We start from the raw sequence: 22,146 nt of genomic DNA on the forward strand, positions 1-22,146 counted from the left end.
AAATTACTCCCACCAGTGTTTTCTGACTCTTGCTATTTCTAATTTCTACCCATGTTGATTCTACTTCATGGCCTTTTGAGGCTAGCTCCTTTCTCACTAATCACCACTCCTCCTTTGCCATTTTATCTGTCTTTCTGAAATATTGTGTACCCTGGAAAATTTACTTCCCAATCTCGATCACCGTGTAACACGCCTCTGTAATGGCGATTACAGTTAAATCATTTACAGGTACCTCTATTTGTGCCACTAGTTGAGCTATCTTATTGCAGATGCTTTGTGCATTCAGATGAAGAACTTTGAGTTTCATTTATTTTATTTTTATTCCCTGCAATGCCTTTAAATTCTCTATCCCTTCCTACTTTTCTTTAACCACATTGCTATACTGCTCCAATGCTCTGACCTTTCTTTTTGGATTTCTAAATCTCCCTTCACCCAAAATCATCATGGATTGCTCTACAACCTGTGTTTGTTAGCTGTAAACTGTTCACAGAATTTGCCACTTGGCACGTGAATTTTTTATATTCTGGTGGATTTTCCCAGTCCAAGCTCCCTGTGCTGAACCTTACCTGGTAGGCTCATATCAGAGAATCATGTTTAATGTACCTGCAATGAGCATGACCAGTGGCTTAGGTTTCCCACTTGCAGTCCCAGCTCAAAAAATTACATCAATTATGTTCACTTGGACTGTGAAAGCACCCAACAGGACATCCGTGATCTCTCAAAATCACTAGCCTCTTGACACTGCTACCCCTATCACAGCAAGTGGTACACTACCAGCACAGGAAATGCATACTAACAATGTATACCAACCATAAAGATGGAGGACACGCACTCTTTGCATTGATTTCATAGCCACTGGTTTCATTGTTACTTACTTAGCTTGTCCTAGCCTGTAATAGCAGCACCTAGCATATGAATTACTATAGAGTTGGTAAATCTGGTTGGACATATTCCTAGGTTTCATCACATGACTTCCCACATCACCCAAACAGCCTTTTTCCTCCCACATCTTTAATACCTTTATAACTAATAAACCAAAAAATATTTTTAAAAAATGTGAAAAAAAAAATCTCAACTTTTTAATGCTTCTAGGAGTTATCTCAAGGGGTTCCAAGAGCAGTGTCCAGGAGATTTATTTCTAGTTCCTGGAAATGCCAAGGCAATCTTAGAGGCTTCTACTTAGAGGGTTGGAAACCTTTGCCACAGAGAAGCCATCGAATTAGATACATGAACTCATTACATGGGTACATAACAACACTACCATATCTAATGAAGGGTATCCCATAAGGCAAGTTATGTTTCCATTGCCTACTGTTGTTCCACAGGATTCTGTGAAAGGCAATCAAATTAGTACCAATTAGCGTCAAACCTGAGGTGCTTGTTTTCTATGGACTCGCATGACTGAACTTAACCAGCCAGTGCCAATTTTGTTCTAGTTTAGCGCAACAGTCTACTAACAGGAAGACCCTAAAGTGAGGGAACGCCTCTCTATCCAGTCATTCTGTTAAACAAACCAAGCTCCCAATGCAAATGGTGGCTGTCACAACCAGCACCTTGTTAAATCATTTTGTCCACCTCTGATCACGGGAGAAGTGATTGTTCTGGACTTTCTGAACATGACTGAGGTAGACACAGGCCTTGAGAAAGATGATGCTCTGACAATTGCTACTGTACTCCAATTAGGAAGTGAAGCAAATCAAACTGTAAACAACCAACCCCACTGCGACAAATGAACTTAATCAAACAAGTCTCCCAGTTATACATAGTCACCTATTCCAAACAGTAACACCTTACATTCCCGACTTATTAAACAGTGCTGTGTTAGGATTGGCCAGTATCAAATACAGATATTGGAGCAGTGAATTGTTCCACTGAATTAGAATTTTGCCCCAGGTTCAAATCCAACTCAGTATAATAGAAATGAAGATCTCTTCTGCCTGTTGTTTGGCCAATACAAAATTACTTTGGGTAGTCTCAATCAACTAGGCAATGGAACCCCTCCAATTCTCCACCTATTAACTGAAATGGATGAAGAAAAATCAAACAGGCTTTTACATCAGATCTGCACGCATTTACTGCAATCCTGTAATTCAATATGCAGAGAAACAAGATCTACTCCATTTTTTCCAGAACATAAGTGCAAAGCTTGTTGATTACAGACTGTGCGTGTTTCACTCTTTTCTCTCTATTGTTGGGTCACAGTTGTCAATTCACCTGTGATATCCTGTATGCTCCTTCTTCCCAGACTTTTATGCATTCCTTGTTAACATACCCAACACTTTAATGTTCCAACTGGAGGAGCCTGGTAAACCCAATAGAAAACTGGGCTTAGCAGAATTCACAAATCCCAGTGAAATTGAAGGCATACAGTCCCTGAAGCAGATGGGATGGATCACCATAATAGGGAGCCCTAGGAACAGTAGGCAATCCCCACACCACAGCAACTGTTGACGGCTGCCTGACGGATCTACTCATTGTGATTTATTTGTCTTCTACTCAAAACAGCTGCTCCCCTAACTACAAATGGATCTGCAGCATATTTCTGTATGATTGTGGGACAACATCATTGATTGTTTTACATGCATTCTGTATTCCTACGTTTGAGATTAAAGGTTTCATTACACTACCCTTAGTGCAAACAAACAGCAGAAATAATCTCAGTTACAAGATTTTTAACAAAATAATACTATGTGACAGTGTTCCAGAGATTATTTGCAGAGAGCATTAGCAGGCTTCAGGAAGGAGGTATAGAGGTTAGAGTGTCTCAACCTGTGAAAAATGTGCCAAGCTTCTTGTGCACAATCAGTAGAGAACCTTGATATGGCAGATATTCTAGTTATGCTTCATTCTGCCCCTCCCATGCCAGACATAATTTCATATCCAAGTAGCAGCTAACCTTCACTCAGGACTCCTAACGACCCCTTGTAAGCAAAAGGTATTGGAAGCATCATCTGGCACATTGGTCAAAATCAGAACCAACCATTGGAGGAATCAGACATGGGTAGATCTCCACTTTAATCATGCAGCTCCAATTGAACTACTTACAGGGGGAAGAGTGTGGTGAAAGAGATGAAAACTGAACTTCCTGAATGATAAGTTTGCTGTGGACAGTGAGGTTTAAACTATAGACATAGGTGACCTAGGAAATGTTGAAAGTCTGGCATCTCCTGTGCCAGCAGCCCTCAAGAGGAGAATTTTCAGCCTCCATGTTAAAATAAAATATGTTATAAATAAAGGATTCCCCTAAATTGGGCTGGAAACTAGGTGCAACAGTGGGTTAGCATGAAAGACTTTCAGTAGAAAGATGGATATGAATCAGACTCAGACTGATGCGTGAAAGGCTAATCTGTGTTAGCTGCAAGAGTCCTACATGAAGTGATTTAGGCCAGTCTGTACACCTAGTTTGAATTTCTCTAATATGACAATAGTTAGGACACAAGAATTGCTATATAGCATTGTTACACTGATGCAGTAAAGGGTGCCTGAGCCTAGAGTTTGCAGGGAGTGAAAAAAGTTTTGCTCTGGCCTGGGAATACTTGATAGCGATATTGGCGCCCAAGAAGGCAAGTTTATCATTTTCCTGCACTATTATCTCTTAAGTGGCAGATGAAATTTAACATAGAGAAGTGTGAAGTGATACATTTGGTAGAAAGAACAAGGAGACACAATATAAAATGAAGAATACAATTCTAAAGGAGATGCAAGAGCTCAGCGATCTTGTGGTACATGTATACAAATTATTTAAGGTGACGGCAGGTTGAGAAAGCTGTAAATAAAGTATATGGGAGGGGCATAGAGTACAAATGCAAGGAAGTTATGAAGAACCTCAATAAAATGCTGGTTTGGCTTCAGCTGAAGTATTGCATCCAGGTCTGGGCACCCACACTTTAGGAAGGATGCAGAGACATTAGAGAGGGTGCAGAAAGGATTCACAAGAATGGTTCTAGGGATGAAGAACTTCATTACATGGATAAATTGGAGAAACTGGGGCTGTTCTCCTTGGAGAAGAGAATGTTGAGAGGAGAATTGGTAGAAGTGTTCAAAATCATGAGGGGCCTGCACAGGGATAATAGGTAGGGAGAAACTGTTGCCATTGGTGGAAGGATTGAGAACAAGGCGGCACAGACTTAAGGTGATTGGCAAAAGAAGCAATGATGACATGAGTAAAAACTTGTTTTTATGCAGAGTGGTTAGGATCTGGAATGTGCTATCTGAGAATGTGGTGGAGGCAGATTCAATTGAGGTTTTCAAGAGAATTGGCTAATTATTTGAAGAGAAAAAAATTACAGGCATATAGTGAAAAGACAGAGTAGGACTAGGTGGATGCCCTTACAGAGCAAAAGGGCTGAATGGCATCCCTCTGCATTGTAACCATCTGTGATTCTATGAACTGGTGTAGCCAAAAACAGACTCACCAAATTGATAATTAAAAAGAAATTTTTAAAAAGTTGCTCCCACCATGGTGCTCCTGTTATTAAGTTTCCACTGCACGGTGACTGAGAGGTATCCTCAATAAAACAATTTTCTCCATTTTAATTATTTGTGGGGCTTAAAAAATTACCTTCAACTAATTCCTTCATGAAAGGAAAAGTTACATAAGGATTATAATTTTTGACTTCCTCTGAGAAAGCTGCGAATTCCAGAATGTTCCACGTGACTCCTTAAACTTGCACAGGAGTTCAGACCTAAAATCAAATCTACCTTCCAGAAAAATGTGTAATTTTAAAACTTCAAAACCCTAACTGTTTTTACAATGAGCTAAGTGCTACATGAGTGTTATCAGCTCACAATGTTCTCATATAACCAATGGCAAGTTTAAAGCTGGATTCTCCAAGGCCAGCTACCAGAAAAATTTTATTAATTTTCAGGATGAGGGTATCGCTGGTAAGGCAGACCGTTAGCATTCATCAGTGGTGATTGTTCAGTAAAAGTTTAATACAACTGAATATTTAGTTCGCAAGGTCAATTTGGAAGGCTGTTGAGAACCAACCAGAAAAGGGACTGGAATCGTATATAAAGGCCTGACTTTTTTTTCCCCCTGTGAAATATTAGTGAACCAGTTGCACTTTTAATGACAACCCAACTTTGTGGCCACTTTTACTGATCACAGATTCTTATTTCCAGATGCTCTTTTAAGCTAAATTCAAATTCTCAAGCTACCATGGAATTTGAACTCTCATTCTCTGATTACTTGTCCGGTAACATAATCACCACACTACTAGACTCCAAAAATCTAGTACAAAACAGGGTTTTCCCTTCCACCAGTCATAGTAAACCCAGAAACCTTACTTTCATTTTGCTGGTTTGTGCAAAAGACACATCAGGAGCTGCGGAATTTAGCCCCATTGAGGAACATTTCCTGTCCCAGCTACTGTTAGCCACCAACCAACCTCCCAACCTCATCTCTTCCAATACAAAAGCAAAATACTGCAAATGCTAGAAATCAGAAATATAAACAAAAAATGCCGGAAATACTCAGTTCAGACAGCATCTGTGGAGAAAAACAGAGTTAACATTTCAGGTTACCTGAAACCAATGGCAACAGTTTCTCCCCACCTCTTTTCTCCCAGTTTCTCCCTACCTCTCTTCTCCAAGGAGAACAGCCTGAAATGTTAACTCACTTTTTCTCCAAAGATGCTGCCTGACCTGAGTATTTCCATCTTTTGTTTTTATTTAATATTTCTCCATCTTCCTTTTGCTTCCAATCTCCTCTTAGTTCAAATGACTTGAGATTCCCTTGCCAATGCAATTTTCATCGAATGCTGATCAACAGGATCTCAAAGCTGTTGAGATGTAGCAGTTTGACGTAATGCACATCCACTAATGTGTGAATAGGCACAGATTATAGACAGCTAGCCTGGCCGGTGGGAGGCAGCTGAGGATGTGCAGCAATGCTCAAAACAAAAAGTGTATACTTTTGATAAAATTGATTCATTTCCCAACCATTAAGTTTTAAATGCATTTGTTTCAAAAATTCTAGTAAACACTGCCTTTTCGCAACTTTCCTTCACTAGCTAGTTGTGCTGTCTCAGAGCTATACTAGCTTCGGGAGTAGCTGTGAATATCTGCCCTCTTCTGTCTAAACCAGTGATGGGCAACCTAGACTAGTGAGTGGGCCTCGAATGGCCCTCCTTTATCTCAGTGGGCCGCAAGATTGAAGTCGGGCATGTGCACCGACCATGACCCCATGAATAAGAATTTGCGGGACATGCCGAATGAACTGTAACAGTGTTTTGATTGGACACAGAGGGAGTGCACGGCTCTCACAGTCAATGTTATGTGCAATCAACAAGCACCTCATTTCACGTGCGTATCACTTTAGTAATACCGGTAGGAAAAAAATCAATGTGGGCAGAAACCAGCAGAATCTGGCAGGCCTCCGCACAGGCAAGGGTCAGCAAAAGGTCTCACAGGCTGCACCCAGAACCCTGATGGGCTGCAGGTTACCCACCATTGGTCTAAACACATTACCCTAATTATCACATCATACGTGAGAAACTAACTTGAATAGATTGGCACACCAGAGTAGAGGCTGTGGGATGGCCCTGCTATAGGTAACCAAAGGCCTCATACATCCACAGGTCCTGCAGCACCCAAAAGAACATATTTTGTCCCGTTAGGCTCAAGAAGTACATCAAACCCTATCTGTGTTACCTATGTATTCATCTGGGATAAAAGAACACAAGAAATAGGAGGAGTAGTCCATATGGTTAATCGGGCCTGTTGCACCATTCAATACGATCATGGCTGATCTGGGGTTCAACGCCACTTTCCTACCACTTCTCATATCCTTTGATTCCGAGACACCAAAAATCTATCGCAGCCTTAAATGTATTTAACGATGGAGCATCCACAACCCTCCAGGGGAGAGAATTCCAAAGATTCACAACCCTTAGAGTGAAGTAATTTCTTAGTCCTAAATAATGGCCCCTTATCCTGAGGCTGTGCCCCGTGTTTTAGACTCCCCGATCAGTGAAAACGAACTCTCACCGTTTAACCTATCAAGCCCCTTCAAAATCTTGAATGTTTCAATGAGATCACCTCTCATTCTTCTAAATTCCAGATATAGGCCCAATTTACTCAGTCTCATCACAGGACAACCCCCTCATCCCAGGGACCAATCTAATGAGCCTTCACTGTACCGCCTCCAATGCAAGTACATCCTTTCTTAAATGTGGAGTCCAAAATTGCACACAGTACTCCAGATGTGGTCTCACGAAAACCTTGTACAACTTTAGCAAGACTTCTATATTCTTGTACTGCAATCCCCTTGTAATAAAGACCAAACAGTATAGATATTGTAACTGAGTAGGGCCTAACGACTGGAGAATCACATGGCACTCTTAAGCAGAGCAGTTCCTCTAAAGGGCAAATCCCATCTCCTCGCAGTATTATTTTCTCAGCAAGTTAATGAGACAAGCCACCCATTTAACTGATTTTGCCTCCTTTGCATAGCTAATACACTGGCACCAATGCACTTAACAGGAAATAACATATCTAAATCTATTACATTTTAATGTTCTGTGATCTTAAATTGCTCCAACTAGTACTTCAACCTGGTGTCATACAGTTCAAAATGCTCCTTCCAGTCACAGCCTACATTTGGGAGGACAAAAGTTGTAAGTGCACAAGTGAGTGTTTCTTCCACAGTTTCTGTTGGTACACCAGGGGTGATTCTGCAGTTCTGTAATATGATTTTCCATTGGGGATACTGGATTTCAGAATCATGTATGAACACATCAGATAACGGATTGTTGCACTTTGCTCAAATTCAAGTGACAACACTACTGTTGTTTTAATAAATACTTAAAACAATAACAAATATTTGACCATCTGATCTGCCAGTATAACCAGTCCAGAAATTGAACTTGCCAAAAACTGCTCCTAAGAAACAGCCTTCAATTCACCATGAGGCTCTGTGAACTTCCCAAATTCCCATTTTGTTATTCAACATCTCATGTACAGATAGGAAAAGACAAAAAATCGTGTGCCCTTGAAAGGAGGCAAAGGAACACTGCGCAGTATTAATCCTGGGAGGGACTGTTATCTGCCAGAGTCTCAAAGAATCAATCTGGGAAGATTTTGATAAGACTTTAAGAGAAAAAATTGCCATCTTAAACAGAAATAACAAAGTCATCTGGTTTCTTCCACCAATGTTTCAAAGCCAGAATAGCAACAATTTTAACAAAAAAAAACACAGGTATTTGGGGAAATACAAAAAATGAAACAATTCTTCCAAACTATAATCTGTCAAAATGATCAATTTTAGAGTAATTGTTGCAGAGTCCCACATCTGACCCAAAAATACCAGGAGCCGTTTTGCTCAGGGGAAGAAATTCACTTGAAACCAAGTTTAAGCATCACGGTCAAGATCTGTGCAAAATGCTCATATATCCACCTTAGGGGCTGCAGGCAAGCTGCTGTGTGTGGCATTACCTGGGTGGGGCATTTTGTAGGAGGAGATGTACTCTATCCTAAATACTGGGGTTCAAATAAATACAAATGCACAAAAAAGAGGGCGCTTATATTCCTCCAAAGAAAACAATCAGTTTCAAAAATGAGAAAACTTGCATCTGCAGATTTTAGATAAATAACAGTCTCTTCTTGGATAACCTTTCCTGTCTGAGTAAAGCAGTTGTGATTTTATGCAGAAAATCTGAGTGATTATTATATTAAGGTGAAATCAAAAGTTACTGCAGAGCTGCAGCACATTCAAGACTTCTCTGTAAACACAAGTATAAAAACATTCGGTGCAGGGGATCCACTGACTCCACCACACAACCCAAATTTAAAAGACCGTGGAGCCAATAATATTGCAGCGGATCAGCTTAAGCTGTAAACCCTAATAAGTCCTGTACAACATAGCATGCCAGAAATATAATCAACATTAGCTAGCAGATTAAAAACAAACTTTACAGCAGAGTTATTCAAGCTTGCGTCCTTGTAAACTACATAGGTGCATAAATCCACCTTTCTCTTAATTTGCTGATACAGATCCTCATGGTTGGAAATCAGGATATATCCACCAAATGTGCCAAGTGTCAAAGGTAAGCTCTTTCCAAACCTCTAGGTCCACAATAAACCAGAAAATGACAAATATAAATGTAAGTAAAATTAAGTTACATGTATTTTAGGGGTTGGTTGACAGGACTTAGGGTCACAGGTAACAGACTGGCGAGAGTGGATGCTCATGTTTTAGTGACATTTTAAAATGGAATAATTGTAGATGCTTCAAGACCATTTGCAAATATAACCACCCTGTAGTTCATCTCAGGGTGTCCAGTGCACCGGATTGGTTTGATTATAGTGTGGCATTCAATTAAACAGACCTTCCACATAAGTCCCTGCATTAAACACTGGAATCCTGCATACAGAAAAACATTTCCCAGGATTAATGAAAACACCGACTAAACCGCTTTCCAAAAATAATCCTAACATTCTCTCTGCTCCAGTAAAGAGGTGCTGCAAGAACACTAGACTTGTAAAGAAAAACAATTGTTTAGTCCTCCCTCAATACAAACAGAGCAAAAGGAAAGTCACCCACAGCTTCTGGTCAGTTCAGGCTGCAGCAACAGGAACACTATTCCTGAAAGCTTTTTAATAGAGAGGCTGAAGATGGAGTGCTTTTATCAGACTGTAACCCAATCCCATGATGGCTCCTTCTAACCATCCCACAAATGCTCAGAGTTTGGGTTGCGCCTCCTGCTCTCACAGGCTGCCGACAAGGCTTGGCATGCCATGCAGCTAATTTCTGTCAACAGTACCCTTACATCCTGACCGGGTCTCCTAATCGATCTCTCGGTTCTCTGCCTTTGTCTATCTCTTTTTACATTCTCACACTGCCACTACCACCACAGCAACCACCCCCCACCGCCTCCCCGCCCCCCCCCCCCACCCACCCACCCCACACACAACCACGTCTGTCATTCTGTTTTTTCTTTCTCTGCCAGTCTCAGTACCCATTTTCCCTGCCTGCCAGTTGGTCTCGATCTCCATCTCTGCCTTGTTCTATGCCACCACCCACCCCCCCGACTTTGCATTCCATATTTCTACCCCTCCTGCGACTCTTTCCTCCCTCCTTCCTTCCCCCAACATCCCATTTGCCTGCTTCCATGTCTGTCTCCCCCCTCTGCCTGGGTTGTCTGTCTCCCCCCCCACTTTTGTCTCTCATGCCCCCCCCCCCCCCCCCCCACTAGCCCAATTCTCTCCTCCTCTTTCTCCCATCTCTCTTTCTCTCTCTCCTGTCCCTATTTCTCAATCCCTTTGTCTCCCCCGGGTTTTCTCCGCTTCTGCTCCTTTCTTACTCTGCCTCCCTCTCCTCCACCTCTATCCCTTTCTCTCTCTCACTCTCTGTAAAACGCTCCAGTCTGAGTCAGGCAGCCCTCTCTGTGGTTTGAGCTCTGCAGTTTTGTACTCTTGCCAGTCCTCTTCTCCTCTCCCTCTGGAGTTGGGAGCTGGCTTTGTTGTTAGTCAGGCTGAGCCTCCCGAGCTCCTCAAAGGAAAAGCCCCGGACTCCGTGCAATCAGGAGCAGAGACCCCCAAGGGAGGGAGGAGAGCGTCCACCACAAATCTCCCGGACAGGGGAGCTGGGGGAACATATAGGTCTCGATTGAGGGTTGAGCTCCTCCCAGAGTTGTGGCCTAGGAGCTGGATGTGAAGCCAGGCGAGGATCGGGAGAGAGGAGGAGGAGGAGGAGGAGGAGGAGGAGGCCGCCTTCCCCGCGCCCACCCCTCGCCGCCCGAGCCGTCCCCCTTTACCTCTCACCACAGCCGCTGCCCACGCCGTCCGCCGCCGAACTCCACATCCCGGAGACACCGACTGCGGGCCGCCCGCTCCATGGAAATCACCAGAGTGGCTCGGCGGCACCGATCAGCCCTCTCTTCTCTCTCAGCTCTTTAACAAGGAGAGCGGCATGTAGCCGGGGCCGCTCCCATCGAGCTGACTCTCTCTCACTCACTCACTCACTGACTGAGCGGCGGCGGCGGCTGCTGCTGCTGCTGCGCCGGCAGAAACCACTCGCGCTCCCAGTCCAAGCGCCTCTGGTTGCGCACACCGCCCACCGCGGGACTGGCCCCGCCCGGCGAGACCAACCCTTCTAGCCTGACTCCGCCCACCGCCCAGTTAAACCAAACGTCCGCCCACAACCCCGCTGTCCTCGCCCAACTCCGGCCACTGCGACCATAGGTGCCGCCCACCGACTCCTGGCCGGCCCCCACCCCTTGGCATCGCCCATAACCCTGACCCGTCCATCTCGTCCTGGCCGGCCCACCGCTCCGGCACCGCGCACAGTCCTTGGCCCCACCCACTATTCCTTACCCGCCCTCCCATCCCCCAGGCCCTGACCCTGAGGCTGACCCAATGGCCCTAACAGGATTGGCAAAGGACCTGGGACTGGCTGGCTGACCGAGGGACCTGGGACTGACTGACTGTCTAAAGGGGCCCGAGACTGACCGATTGACCAAGGTGTCCAGGACTGACTGACTGAGTGGCCTGAGACTGACCATGGTGCCCAGAACTGACCGACTGAACAAAAGGGCCCAGGTTTGACTGCCTGCCCAAAGTGAGGTAGAGATGTAGAGAGGAGCAAGGAGGGTATTCCAGAGCTTGGGTCCTAGGCAACGAAAGGCACCTATAGTGGAGCAATTAAGATTGAGGATGTTCATAGACCAGAATTAGAGGAGTGCAAATGCCTTAGAAAGTTGTAGGGCTGGAGGTGAGGCCGTGGAGGGATTTGGAAACAAGAATGAGGATTTTAAATCAAGATGTTGCTTGACTGGGAGCCAGAACACCAGTGATAGGGGAACAGCATTTGCTATGAGTTAAGATCGCAGAGATTTTGTGACCTCAAGTTTACGGAGGTTAGGATGAGTGTGAATGGCCAGGACTGCATTGGAATAGGCAAGTCTACAGGTAACTAAGGCAAAGATGAGGGTTTCATAGAGTCATCGTCATAGAGTTATAGGGTCATAGAGGTCTACAGTACAAAAAAAGGCCCTTCGGCCCATCGAGTCTGCGCTGGTCAAACAAGTGCCTAACTATTCTAATACCATTTTCCAGCACGAGGCCCATAGCCTTGTATGCCGTGGCATCGCAAGTGCACATCCAAATACTTCTTAAATGTTATGAGGGTTTCTGCCTCTACCACCCTTTCAGGCAGTGAGTTCCAGATTCCCACCACCCTCTGGGTAAAAAAATTCTTCCTCACATCCCCTCTAAACCTCCTGCTCCTTACCTTAAACCTATGCGCCCTGATTATTGATCCCTCCATGAAGGGGAAAAGTTCCTTCCTGTCTACCCTATCTATGCCCCTCATAATTTTATACACCTCAATCATGTTCCCCCCTCAATCTCCTCTGCTCCAGGGAAAATAACTGCAGTCTATCCAATCTCTCCTCATATCTAAAACTCTCCAGCCCAGGCAACATCCTAGTGAATCTCCTCTGCACTCTGTCTAGTGCAATCACATCCTTCCTATGATGCAGATTCCAGAACTGCATGCCATACTCTAGCTGTGGCCTAACCAGCGTTTTATACAGTTCCAACATAACCTCCCTGCTTTTATATTCTATGCCTTGGCTAATAAAGGCAAGTATCCCATATGCCTTCTTAACCACCTTATCTACCTGTCCCGCTACCTTAAGGGAACGGTGGACTTGCACACCAAGGTCTCTCTGATCCTGGGTACCTCCCCAGGGTCCTACCATTCATCATGTATTCCCGTGCCTTGTCTGTCCTACCGAAGTGCATCACTTCACACTTATCTGGATTAAATTCCATTTGCCACTAATCAGCCCATCTGATCAGCCCGTCTATATCCTCCTGTAATCTAAGGCTATCCTCCTCACTATTTAACACCCCTCCAACTTTCGTGTCATCCACGAACTTACTGATCAACCCTCCTACATTCAACTCTAAATCGTTTATATATACAAATAGCAAGGGGCCCAACACTGATTCCTGTGGAACCCCACTGGACACAGGCATCCGGTCACAAAAACACCCCTCGACCATCACCCTCTGCTTACTGCCACTCAGCTAATTCTAGATCCAATTTGCCAAGTTGCCTTGGATTCCATGGGCTCTTAACTTCGTTATCAGTCTCCCATGTGGGACATAGTCAAAAACTTTTCAGCAGCCGGTGAGCTGGGATAGGGTGAAAAACCCATCTGGTTTACTTATGTCCTTCCGCGAAGGAAATCTGCAATCCTTAACTGGTCTGGCCTACATGTGACTCTAGATCCACAGCAATGTGGTTTACTCTTAATTACTCCCTGAACAAGGGCAATTAGTGATGGGCAATGAATGCTGGCCTAGCCAGCGACGCCCACATCCCACAAAAGGATTTTTTAAAAGTTCAGCAATGCTACTAAGGTGGATATGGGAACAGTCTTAGTGATAATATGAATATGAGCTCAGAAGCCAATCTCAAGGGTCAAATGTGACACCAAGGTTGTGAACAGACTGGCTTAATCTCAGACTGTTGCCAGGGAGAGGGATGGAGTCAGTAGCCAAGCAACAGAGTTTGGAGTGGGGACTGAAAACAATGGCTTCAATCTTCCCAATATTTAGTTGCGGGAGATTTCTGCTCATCCAGTGCTGGATGTCAGATGAACAGCCTGATAATTTAGCAACAGTGGAGAAGTCGAGAGGGGTGGTGGTAAGATACAGCTGGTTGTTGTCAGTATACATGTGAAAACTAACGCCGTGCCTTCGAATGATGTCGCCAAGGGACGGCATGTAGTGACCCCTGGGGGACACCAGCTGTAGCAGTGTGGAAGCAGAAAGGGAAGCTATTGCAAGTGATTCTCTGGCTACGATCAGATTGATAAGAATGGAACGACGTGAGAGCAGTCCCACCCATGGGGACAACAGTGGAGGGGCATTGAAGGGGAATGCATGGTCAACTGTGACAAAAGCTGCAGACAGGTCAGTAAGGACAAGGAGGGATAGTTTACTTTTTTCACAGTCACACAGGATGTCATTTGTGGTTTCATTAAGAGCACTTTCAATGCCGGGTCGGGGTGGAAATCTGATTGAAGGGACCAAGCTCCAAGTTACTGCTCATATCACGTTCTTTTGCTCTGTGTTGATTTTTATCTGATTTTGGGAAGTGCCTTGGGACATTTTTCTGCATGAAAGGTGCTATATGAATAGTTTGTTGATGAGTGGATAACTCAACCTCAGCATTATACATGGACACAAGACCAAACAGACAAGAAACTGACTTATTGTGAGTAGTGTATTTATATATAAATTTATGTGTAGATGTATAGACAGTATAGTGTCCCTACATCTGGGCAGAAGCTCTGGATTCAAGTCCCAGTTCAGGACATTATTGCCACGGAAGGTGTGTTCATAACATGGCCAAACAGGTTGATTATCAGCCTGTAAATCCTTCCAATATGCCTGATGGCAGATGGTAAGAGCAGGAGGGTTTCCTGGTCAACCGTACAGCTGAAGGTAATGGCAAACCACTGCAGTACTTTGCCAAGCATAATCATGGACCAATCTAATGGAAGTCCATGGTCACCAATGTCCTCTTAGGGCATGGTACCTGAAGGAGGAATATATATATATGCATCCATAAGCTCCTCATCCTGTATTTGTTTATACCACAAATGAAGTAATTCAATTTAGACTCCAGTATTAAACCCAAATCGTGCCTAAGTGTGGATTGTGAGCTAGTTCTGAAGGCATTGTGAACCATTTTAACTCATAACAACTCCACCCCTCCAATCAACAGACAGAATGTTTCACAGAGGTAATATCATCATCTGTGGTGTTATGGCATGACCAGCAGTACTCATTAATCTTTAAATTGCTGGAACTGCCAAAATGGTGAGGGGTCCATGACCTCACCCCTCCCTATCTCTAACCTCCTCCAGCCCGTCATCACCCGGCATATCTGTGCTCCTCCAATACTGGCCTCCCACAAGTCTTTGATTGTAACCACTCTGCCACTGGTGGCTGCATCTTCAGCTGCCTGGGGGCTAAGCTATGGAATTCCCTTCTTAAACTCTCCACTACTCTATCTCTCACCCTCCTCCTTTAAGAGGCTCCTTAAAAACTACCTCTCATCCACCTTAATACCTCCTGATTTGGCTCAGTGTCAATGTTTATTTGGCAATACCTCTGTGAAGCATATGGGGACATTTTACTAAGATCAAAGGTGTTATGTAAATGCAAATTGTTGTAAGAGAATTGAAGGAAGCTGTTTTTGCACAATGAAATATCATTTTGAACCATTTTCGCTCTGGGACAACAAGATACTAAATGGTCCATTGGTCAACCTGCCTATGGTCAGTCACTGTTAATTGGAGTGGGGGAGGGGAGAGGGACAAACCACAAAAGCCCAACATATGTTTTCTGGACAGCAATCCAAAGAGACACAATACAATAAGGAAACTGCCCCATTTGTAAAGTAATGAAGTGATCTACAGGCTGAAATTTGCTAAACTGAAGTTGGACATCTGATGTATGTGCCAGTTTAATTTGGGCTGTTAGCTTTCCAGCTAAAGGTGACTTGCCTGATTTACATTGAAAAGAATTAGTCAGGCTCTGTCTTACTGGGATCAAAGCCTGAGGTCTGCACTCGATCATTCACCCCCCACCCCTGGAAACTCAGCAAAAAAAAGGGAGAAAGTGAAAAGCTAGTTCTGACTGCTGCTGACTCTGCTGTTGACTCTGAGGAAGAGATGCAGACATAAGGCTTGCTTGCAGGCTTCAGCTAGTGATGTCCTTACACATTTCTATAGTGTGGATTGAGGCAGCAGTGTCAGTGCCCCAACTCCTCGTGTTGAAATCTACACCATCATCCCCATGTAGAGTTGCTGCCCCACACAAGTAAAAACCTACACGGAAGTCGCTGTCCTGCAGTCTGAATGAGAGAAATGCTAAACTGGGTTAACTGAGGGAGGCAGGTATGGCTGGTGAATTCTATCATTTTTATTCCCTCATAGTGGCTGCCTTGCCATAAGACTTGTGTCACTTAGAGCCGACACTGGAGGGTTACAGGTTATATAGGAGGGTGGGCAGTGCGACTAGGTGTACTGCTCTTGCAGAAAGCTAGCATGGACACAGCAGGTCAAATGGCCTCTTCCTGTGCTGGAACCGTTCTATGATTTGACATATGTTACAGCCTATACTGAAGGTTTTGGTCTACAGTTACAAACTCCTGCAGGAGTTTACCCACCATCTCCAGTGCCTGTAATCTTCTGACAACAAATATCTAATCTTAGGATAAAGAACAAAAGATGACATACACCGTTAACTGTTGGAAAGAGCACCCAATCCTTTAGAGACAACTGCTGAATCTTACTGTCTGAGAGTTTTGCCACCATCTTTGGTGAAAGAATGTAACCTGTCTCCCTGAGTCTCACTATCTGAGAGAAAACAGAGCTGTCCATATATCCGTAGGTTTGTAATCAATCTTCCTCTCGTGCTCAGAATATCCAGCTAGTGCCAAGATTTGGAGGAATAAGAAGAAAAACAACCTGAAAATATTTAATTAAAATCCAGCTCCACTCATCCCAACTGACTTGCTTTTAATCTCCATGTTTTTCCTGAAACTTTTGTGGCTCTTTATTTCTGTGATCCGTCTCTATAAACCGCATGCAATATCCAAAAATGTTTCACACATTGCAAGTGATTAAAATCTGTTAGCTCATTTCCTTAGACTGCAGAATTCTCTTCCAAGTGCCCACCACTGTCCCCCCCCTCCCCTTCACCAAACTGATTGCATTTCTCCTTGAAGCAGTCAGACTAGGAGGAGGAGTGAAGAGTCACGGAGCCTGGGGGAGGATTCTGTTCCTCTCCCTAGTGAGCAGGGACTGTAGTACCCAGCATGGTGCTTTCTGTCTGCCGAAGAGGGAGGGCAATCCTGCTGACAGAGCCAACTAAAGACCCAGCTGGGGCCTTGGAAACACTCCACAATGCCATTTACTATGCTTTTGGATTAGATACTAGGCCTCAGTAATGACTACCTACAGGCCCTGCTGCTAAACCAATGACCAATGATTACTGGGTCTTAAAGCGACCGCTGCACATTCCTGGGGATGCTTTTCCTTTAAGCTTTTGCTGTCTGAATGGGCTTAACTAAAAGCTCAGCAGACAGCCAATTAAAACAGTCTCACACCCAATGAAACCACCTTCCATTTTCATCAAACTAAGCAAAAAAAACATTTAATCCAAAACTGACATGGCTTCAGGCAAGGCTTTCCTGCATTCTTAAAACTTTAATTTATTGAAAAAATGTTTTATCAAACCAACAAAGGATGTTGTTGTAAAAGTTTGTTCGGATTTGCTTGTACAACCTGTTTAATTCCACTATATGGAGCTGCAGGAAAATAATTGTTCTATTTTCAAATGTGTATTTTGCACAGGCCTTATTGACACACACCTAACTCACCTCCTTCACTCATTGGTTAGGTTTCAGAGGATAATGTTAGGGAAATGGAAAGTTTGCTGAATGCACTTTATAAGCAGATGACCCATGTCTGTCTCTTTGCTTTCTCCTGTTTTGTTTATTCAAGAATTGCCTGAAAATATACACAGTGTAAAGCGAATCGGCAGCCCGTATATTATCATTCAACATTATTATTTAGTAAAACCAGCTGGGAGAGCTATCAACAGGGCTGCAAATTGAAACGTTAACTGTGTTCCTCTCTGCAGTTGCTGTCAGACCTGTGAGTTTTTCCAGGTATTTTTGTTTTTGTTTTGGATTTCCAGCATCCGCAGTTTTTTGCTTTTATTTTAGCAAATTAATAATGCCCGTTTTACACAATTGCACAAAGTCAAGATTTACCCCACGGTGTTCCACAAGCAAAACACTGAATGGTGGCTGGGGAGGAAAGAGGTGCAGGACAATGAGTGGACAATGCTGAAGTGGGAGGATGGTTGGGTAATTGGTGCAAAGTGGTAAGGCAGTAAGTGGACACTAGGCAGTGAGTGACAGAGAGGGAGTGGACACTGGGCAATGAGTGACGGAGAGGACACTGGGCAGTGAGTGACAGAGAGGGAGTGGACACGGGCAGTGAGTGACAGAGAGGGAGTGGACACGGGCAGTGAGTGATGGAGAGGGAGTAGACACGGGCAGTGAGTGACAAAGAGTGGACACAGGGCAGTGAGTGACAGACAGGGAGTGGGGACAAGGCAGTGAGTGACAGAGAGGAAGTGGACAAAGGGTATTGAGTGACAGAGAGTGGATATAAGGCAGTGAGTAGAAACAGCCAGTGAGTGGCAACAGCTGCAGCATCAATGAATTGCCATTGATTCCTGGATCATGGTTCACTCTTCCATCAATCCCACCAGTTTCTCTCCACAGATTCTGCCTCACTTGCTGAGTATTTCCAGCATTTTCTTTTCTTATTTTAGATATTCAGCACCTTTTTGCTTTTGTATGATTGCTCTATCCTCTACCTTCTGCACTGTTCCAACGACAGCCAATGTAAGTTTGAGGAACAACAGCTCATCTTCCAGACTCAACATCGTGTTCAACAGTTGCTGGTCACAACGACCACCCCCACTTTTTCAGACAGCAGCTGTTGGTAATGCTTCTGCTGTTGCCATTTCCACTTCCTCTAGACTCAGCTTGTTTCTTTATCTGTCCCATTACCATTTCCTTTTGCCTTGCATCATCACCTTTTTACTATTTAATCACTTTGGCCTTCCACCATAGCACAGACCTTCCCTTCTGTTCTCTCCTCCTCTTCCCTCTTTCCCAGTCTCCTTACTTTCTTAAAAGCTGTTACATCTCTTAACTTTTTCCAGTTCTGAGAAACAATTTTGAAACTCTAACTCTGTTGCTCTCTCCACAGATACTGCCTAACCTGCCAACTATTTCCAGCATTTTCAGTTTATATTTTGGATTTTCGACATCTACAGTATTTTGCCTTTTAAATTATTTTTTATTCTCAAATAATGCTGCGTAAGATACTGGATATTTTATCAGTGTATTTCCACTCTCTGTTCTGTAATTGGCTTTTTAAAATAGGCTTATAGTACACTGAGGAGATGTAAGTGATCTTAGTGCTCCCACACTGAACCATAGAACCATAGAACACTACAGCACAGCAAACAGGCCATTCGGCCCTTCTAGTCTGTGCCGAAATATTTTTCTGCTGGTCCCATTGACCTGCACCTAGTCCATAACCCTCCAGATCTCTCCCATCCATGTATCTATCCAATTTATTCTTAAAATTTAGGAGTGAGCCAGCATTTACCATGTCAGATGGTAGCTCGTTCCACACTCTCACCACTCTCTGAGTGACGAAGTTCCCCCCAATGTTCCCCCTAAACCTTTCCCCTTTCACCCTAAATCCATGTCCTCTCATGTTTATTTCTCCTAATCTAAGTGGAAAGAGCCTACTCGCATTTACTCAGTCTATACCCCTCATAATTTTGTAAACTTCTATCATATCTCCCCTCATTCTTCTACGCTCCAAAGAATAAAGTCCTAACCTGTTTAATCTTTCCCTGTAACTCAACTGCTTAAGACCCGGCAACATCCTAGTAAATCTTCTCTGCAATCTCTCAATCTTACTGATATCCTTCCTGTAGTTAGGCGACCAGAACTGCACACAATACTCCAAAGTTGGCCTCACCAATATCTTATACAACCTCACCATAACATCCCAACTCCTCTACTCAATACTTTGATTTATGAAGGCCAGTATGCCAAAAGCTTTTTTTACAACCTTGTCTACCTGTGACGCCACTTTCAGGGAACTATGTATCCGAACTCCCAGATCCCTTTGCTCCTCCGCACTCCTCAGTGCCCTACCATTTACTGTGTATGTCCTACCTTGGTTTGACCTTCCAAAATATAACACCTCGCACTTTTCCGCATTAAATTCCATCTGCCATTTTCTGGCCCATTTTTTCAGTTGGTCCAGATCTCTCTGCAAGCTTTGAAAGCCTTCCTCGCTGTCCTCAATGCCTCCAATCTTAGTGTCATCAGCAAACTTGCTGATCCAATTCACCACATTATCATCCAAATCACTGATATAGACAACAAACAACAATGGTGCCAGCACCGATCCCTGAGGCACACCACTAGTCACTGACCTCCAGTCTGAGAAACAATCATCCACTACACTCTATGTCTTCTCCCACACAGCCAATTTCGAATCCAGTTTACAACCTCTCCATGGATACCAAGTGTCTGAACCTTCTGAACTAACCTCCCATGTGTGACCTTGTCAAAGGCCTTACTAAAGTCCATGTAGACAACATCCACAGCCTTTCCTTCATCTACTTTCTTGGTAACCTCCTCGAAAAACTCTACAAGGTCTGGCTGTATGTCTGGGACTGTTAGCCTTACCATATTCCATGTTCCTGCCCTGACTGCCTGATTTTTAATGACAGTGGTTTAATGATATACCTTGGTCAAGAAACTGGTAGAACTTCCCCTGCTCTGCTTTGAATAGTGTCGTGGGGTCTTCTCATCCATCTGAGAAGGCATACAAGGCCAGGGCTTAATCCCTTATTTGAAAGGTGGCACCTCTGATAATGCAGCACTCCCTCAGTACTGCACTAGAGTATCACTCTGGATATGCCCTCATGCCTTTGAAATGGGATTTGTACCCATGGCTGAGCCAAATAGACCAAGATTGATTGGTGCTCCCTGCTGAGTTAGCTGGTTTCTCTGGATAGCAGTTGGCAGTGAGGTGACTGCCTTCGCTGCCCTGGGTTCAGAAGGAGGGCAGGTCAGCCAGGACTTCCACTCCTGGTCACAGTATACAGACCTTGCTGAGCTGTGAAGGATTAGTGATGTCTAGTGAGGAGAGAATTGGGCTCATCTGCAATGTTCTTCATGGTGGTACAGCTAACGCTTAGCAGAATTGCTGGCATCCAAGGGCAAAGATGGCATCATCAGGCAACAACAACAACGTACCAGAGCAACTCGTAGAGGAGTGAGAAGACAACTAGCAGTGATGAAAGAGATGGGAGGGCTGTACAGTCAGAGAAGTAGGCTATTTAGGAGTCTCTTAACAATGGAGAGTCAAGTACTAGGGTGACGTGATTTGAGCCCCAGAAAGTAGAGCAGAGATGGTTGCATTCTGCCCTACTGGGGGAGGGGGCTGTACAGAGGGTCTGAGACACAGGATTGCAGGGACTGGGGTGTAGGACTGATGGTTGCCAGCACCAGGCCACTGGGGGATTGTAAACCTGGGCGAGGATGTTGAGTTCTGTGTGTTGGGGAGACGTGGAAGTGGGTTGGTATTATGGACAAGGGAGACTCAGTGAAGGACAGGATGTGTGCAATGGGACTTTTGGATGAATTTATGTTGATGGTGAGGAAGGTGTTGGAGACATCAAGCCTTGAAGTAAGAATGACGTGACTGATGGTTTGAATGGCGAGAGGTAGTGAGATAGGAGAGAGAAGGGGAATAACTGTGAAAGATTTGAATTGCAGCAAATAAAACATTTTATGATCAGAAAGGAATTGCAACATGGCAGCTGTGGTTTCAGGTGTGGCTCAGTGGATAGTAGTCTCACCTCACAGTCAGGCTGTGTCAAGTCTTAATGCAGACACTTGAGCATTAAACCTAGGCAAAAACTTTAGTGCAGTACTTATGGAATACTGCAATGCCGGAGGTATGTAAGACGTTAAACTGAAGCGCTATCTATCTTCCCAGGTGAACATAAAAGATTCCATGGCACTATTTCGAGGAATAACTGGAGAGTTCTCCCTGGCTCCTGGCCAATTTACAAAAACAGGTTATCTGAACATTATCATATTGCTGTTTTCCTACAATACAGCATTGACAGGAGCCCATTGATATCTCCCTGCTGTCTATAGCTTTCTTCATCATTATTCAATACATGGTCATTTTTCATATCTTAATCATTAATTAATTAGTCTTAATTAAATCAATGATTTAAATTGAAATCATTGATAAAGAGCACAAAATGCAAGGGACCTAATACTGAGCCATGTGGAAACCAGCTGGAAACAGCCTTCCAGTCATAAAAACACCCGTTGATGTTTTGCTTTTTTAAAAAATTTCTTTCATGGGATGTGGGTATCGCTGGGCAGGCCAGCATTTATTGCCCTTCCCTAATTCCCCTTGAGAAGGTGGTGGAGAGGTACCTTCTTGAACCGCTGCAGTCCATGTGGTGTAGGTACACCCATTGTGCTGTTAG

At 44.0% G+C, this 22,146-nt stretch overlaps 1 protein-coding gene across 4 annotated transcripts in view; it reads right to left on the reverse strand.

The window, feature by feature from the left end:
* Positions 1-22,146, reverse strand: part of cdon (cell adhesion associated, oncogene regulated) — a 188,420-nt gene that overhangs the window by 94,175 nt on the left and 72,099 nt on the right. For 2 of the 4 annotated variants that reach the window (XM_041174244.1, XM_041174243.1), the window contains exon 1: positions 10,765-11,034. The exons of 1 other annotated variant lie outside the window; for it this stretch is intronic. In XM_041174244.1, coding sequence (XP_041030178.1) covers positions 10,765-10,804 — 40 coding nt within the window. In that variant the 5' untranslated portion in view covers positions 10,805-11,034. Of the gene's footprint in view, positions 1-10,757; positions 11,035-22,146 lie in introns of those variants that run through there. One more of the 4 variants, XM_041174245.1, reaches the window with a different exon arrangement.

This window comes from Carcharodon carcharias, chromosome 25 (genome assembly GCF_017639515.1).
Source record: "Carcharodon carcharias isolate sCarCar2 chromosome 25, sCarCar2.pri, whole genome shotgun sequence".
In the NCBI taxonomy this organism is placed as follows: Eukaryota; Metazoa; Chordata; class Chondrichthyes; order Lamniformes; family Lamnidae; genus Carcharodon; species Carcharodon carcharias.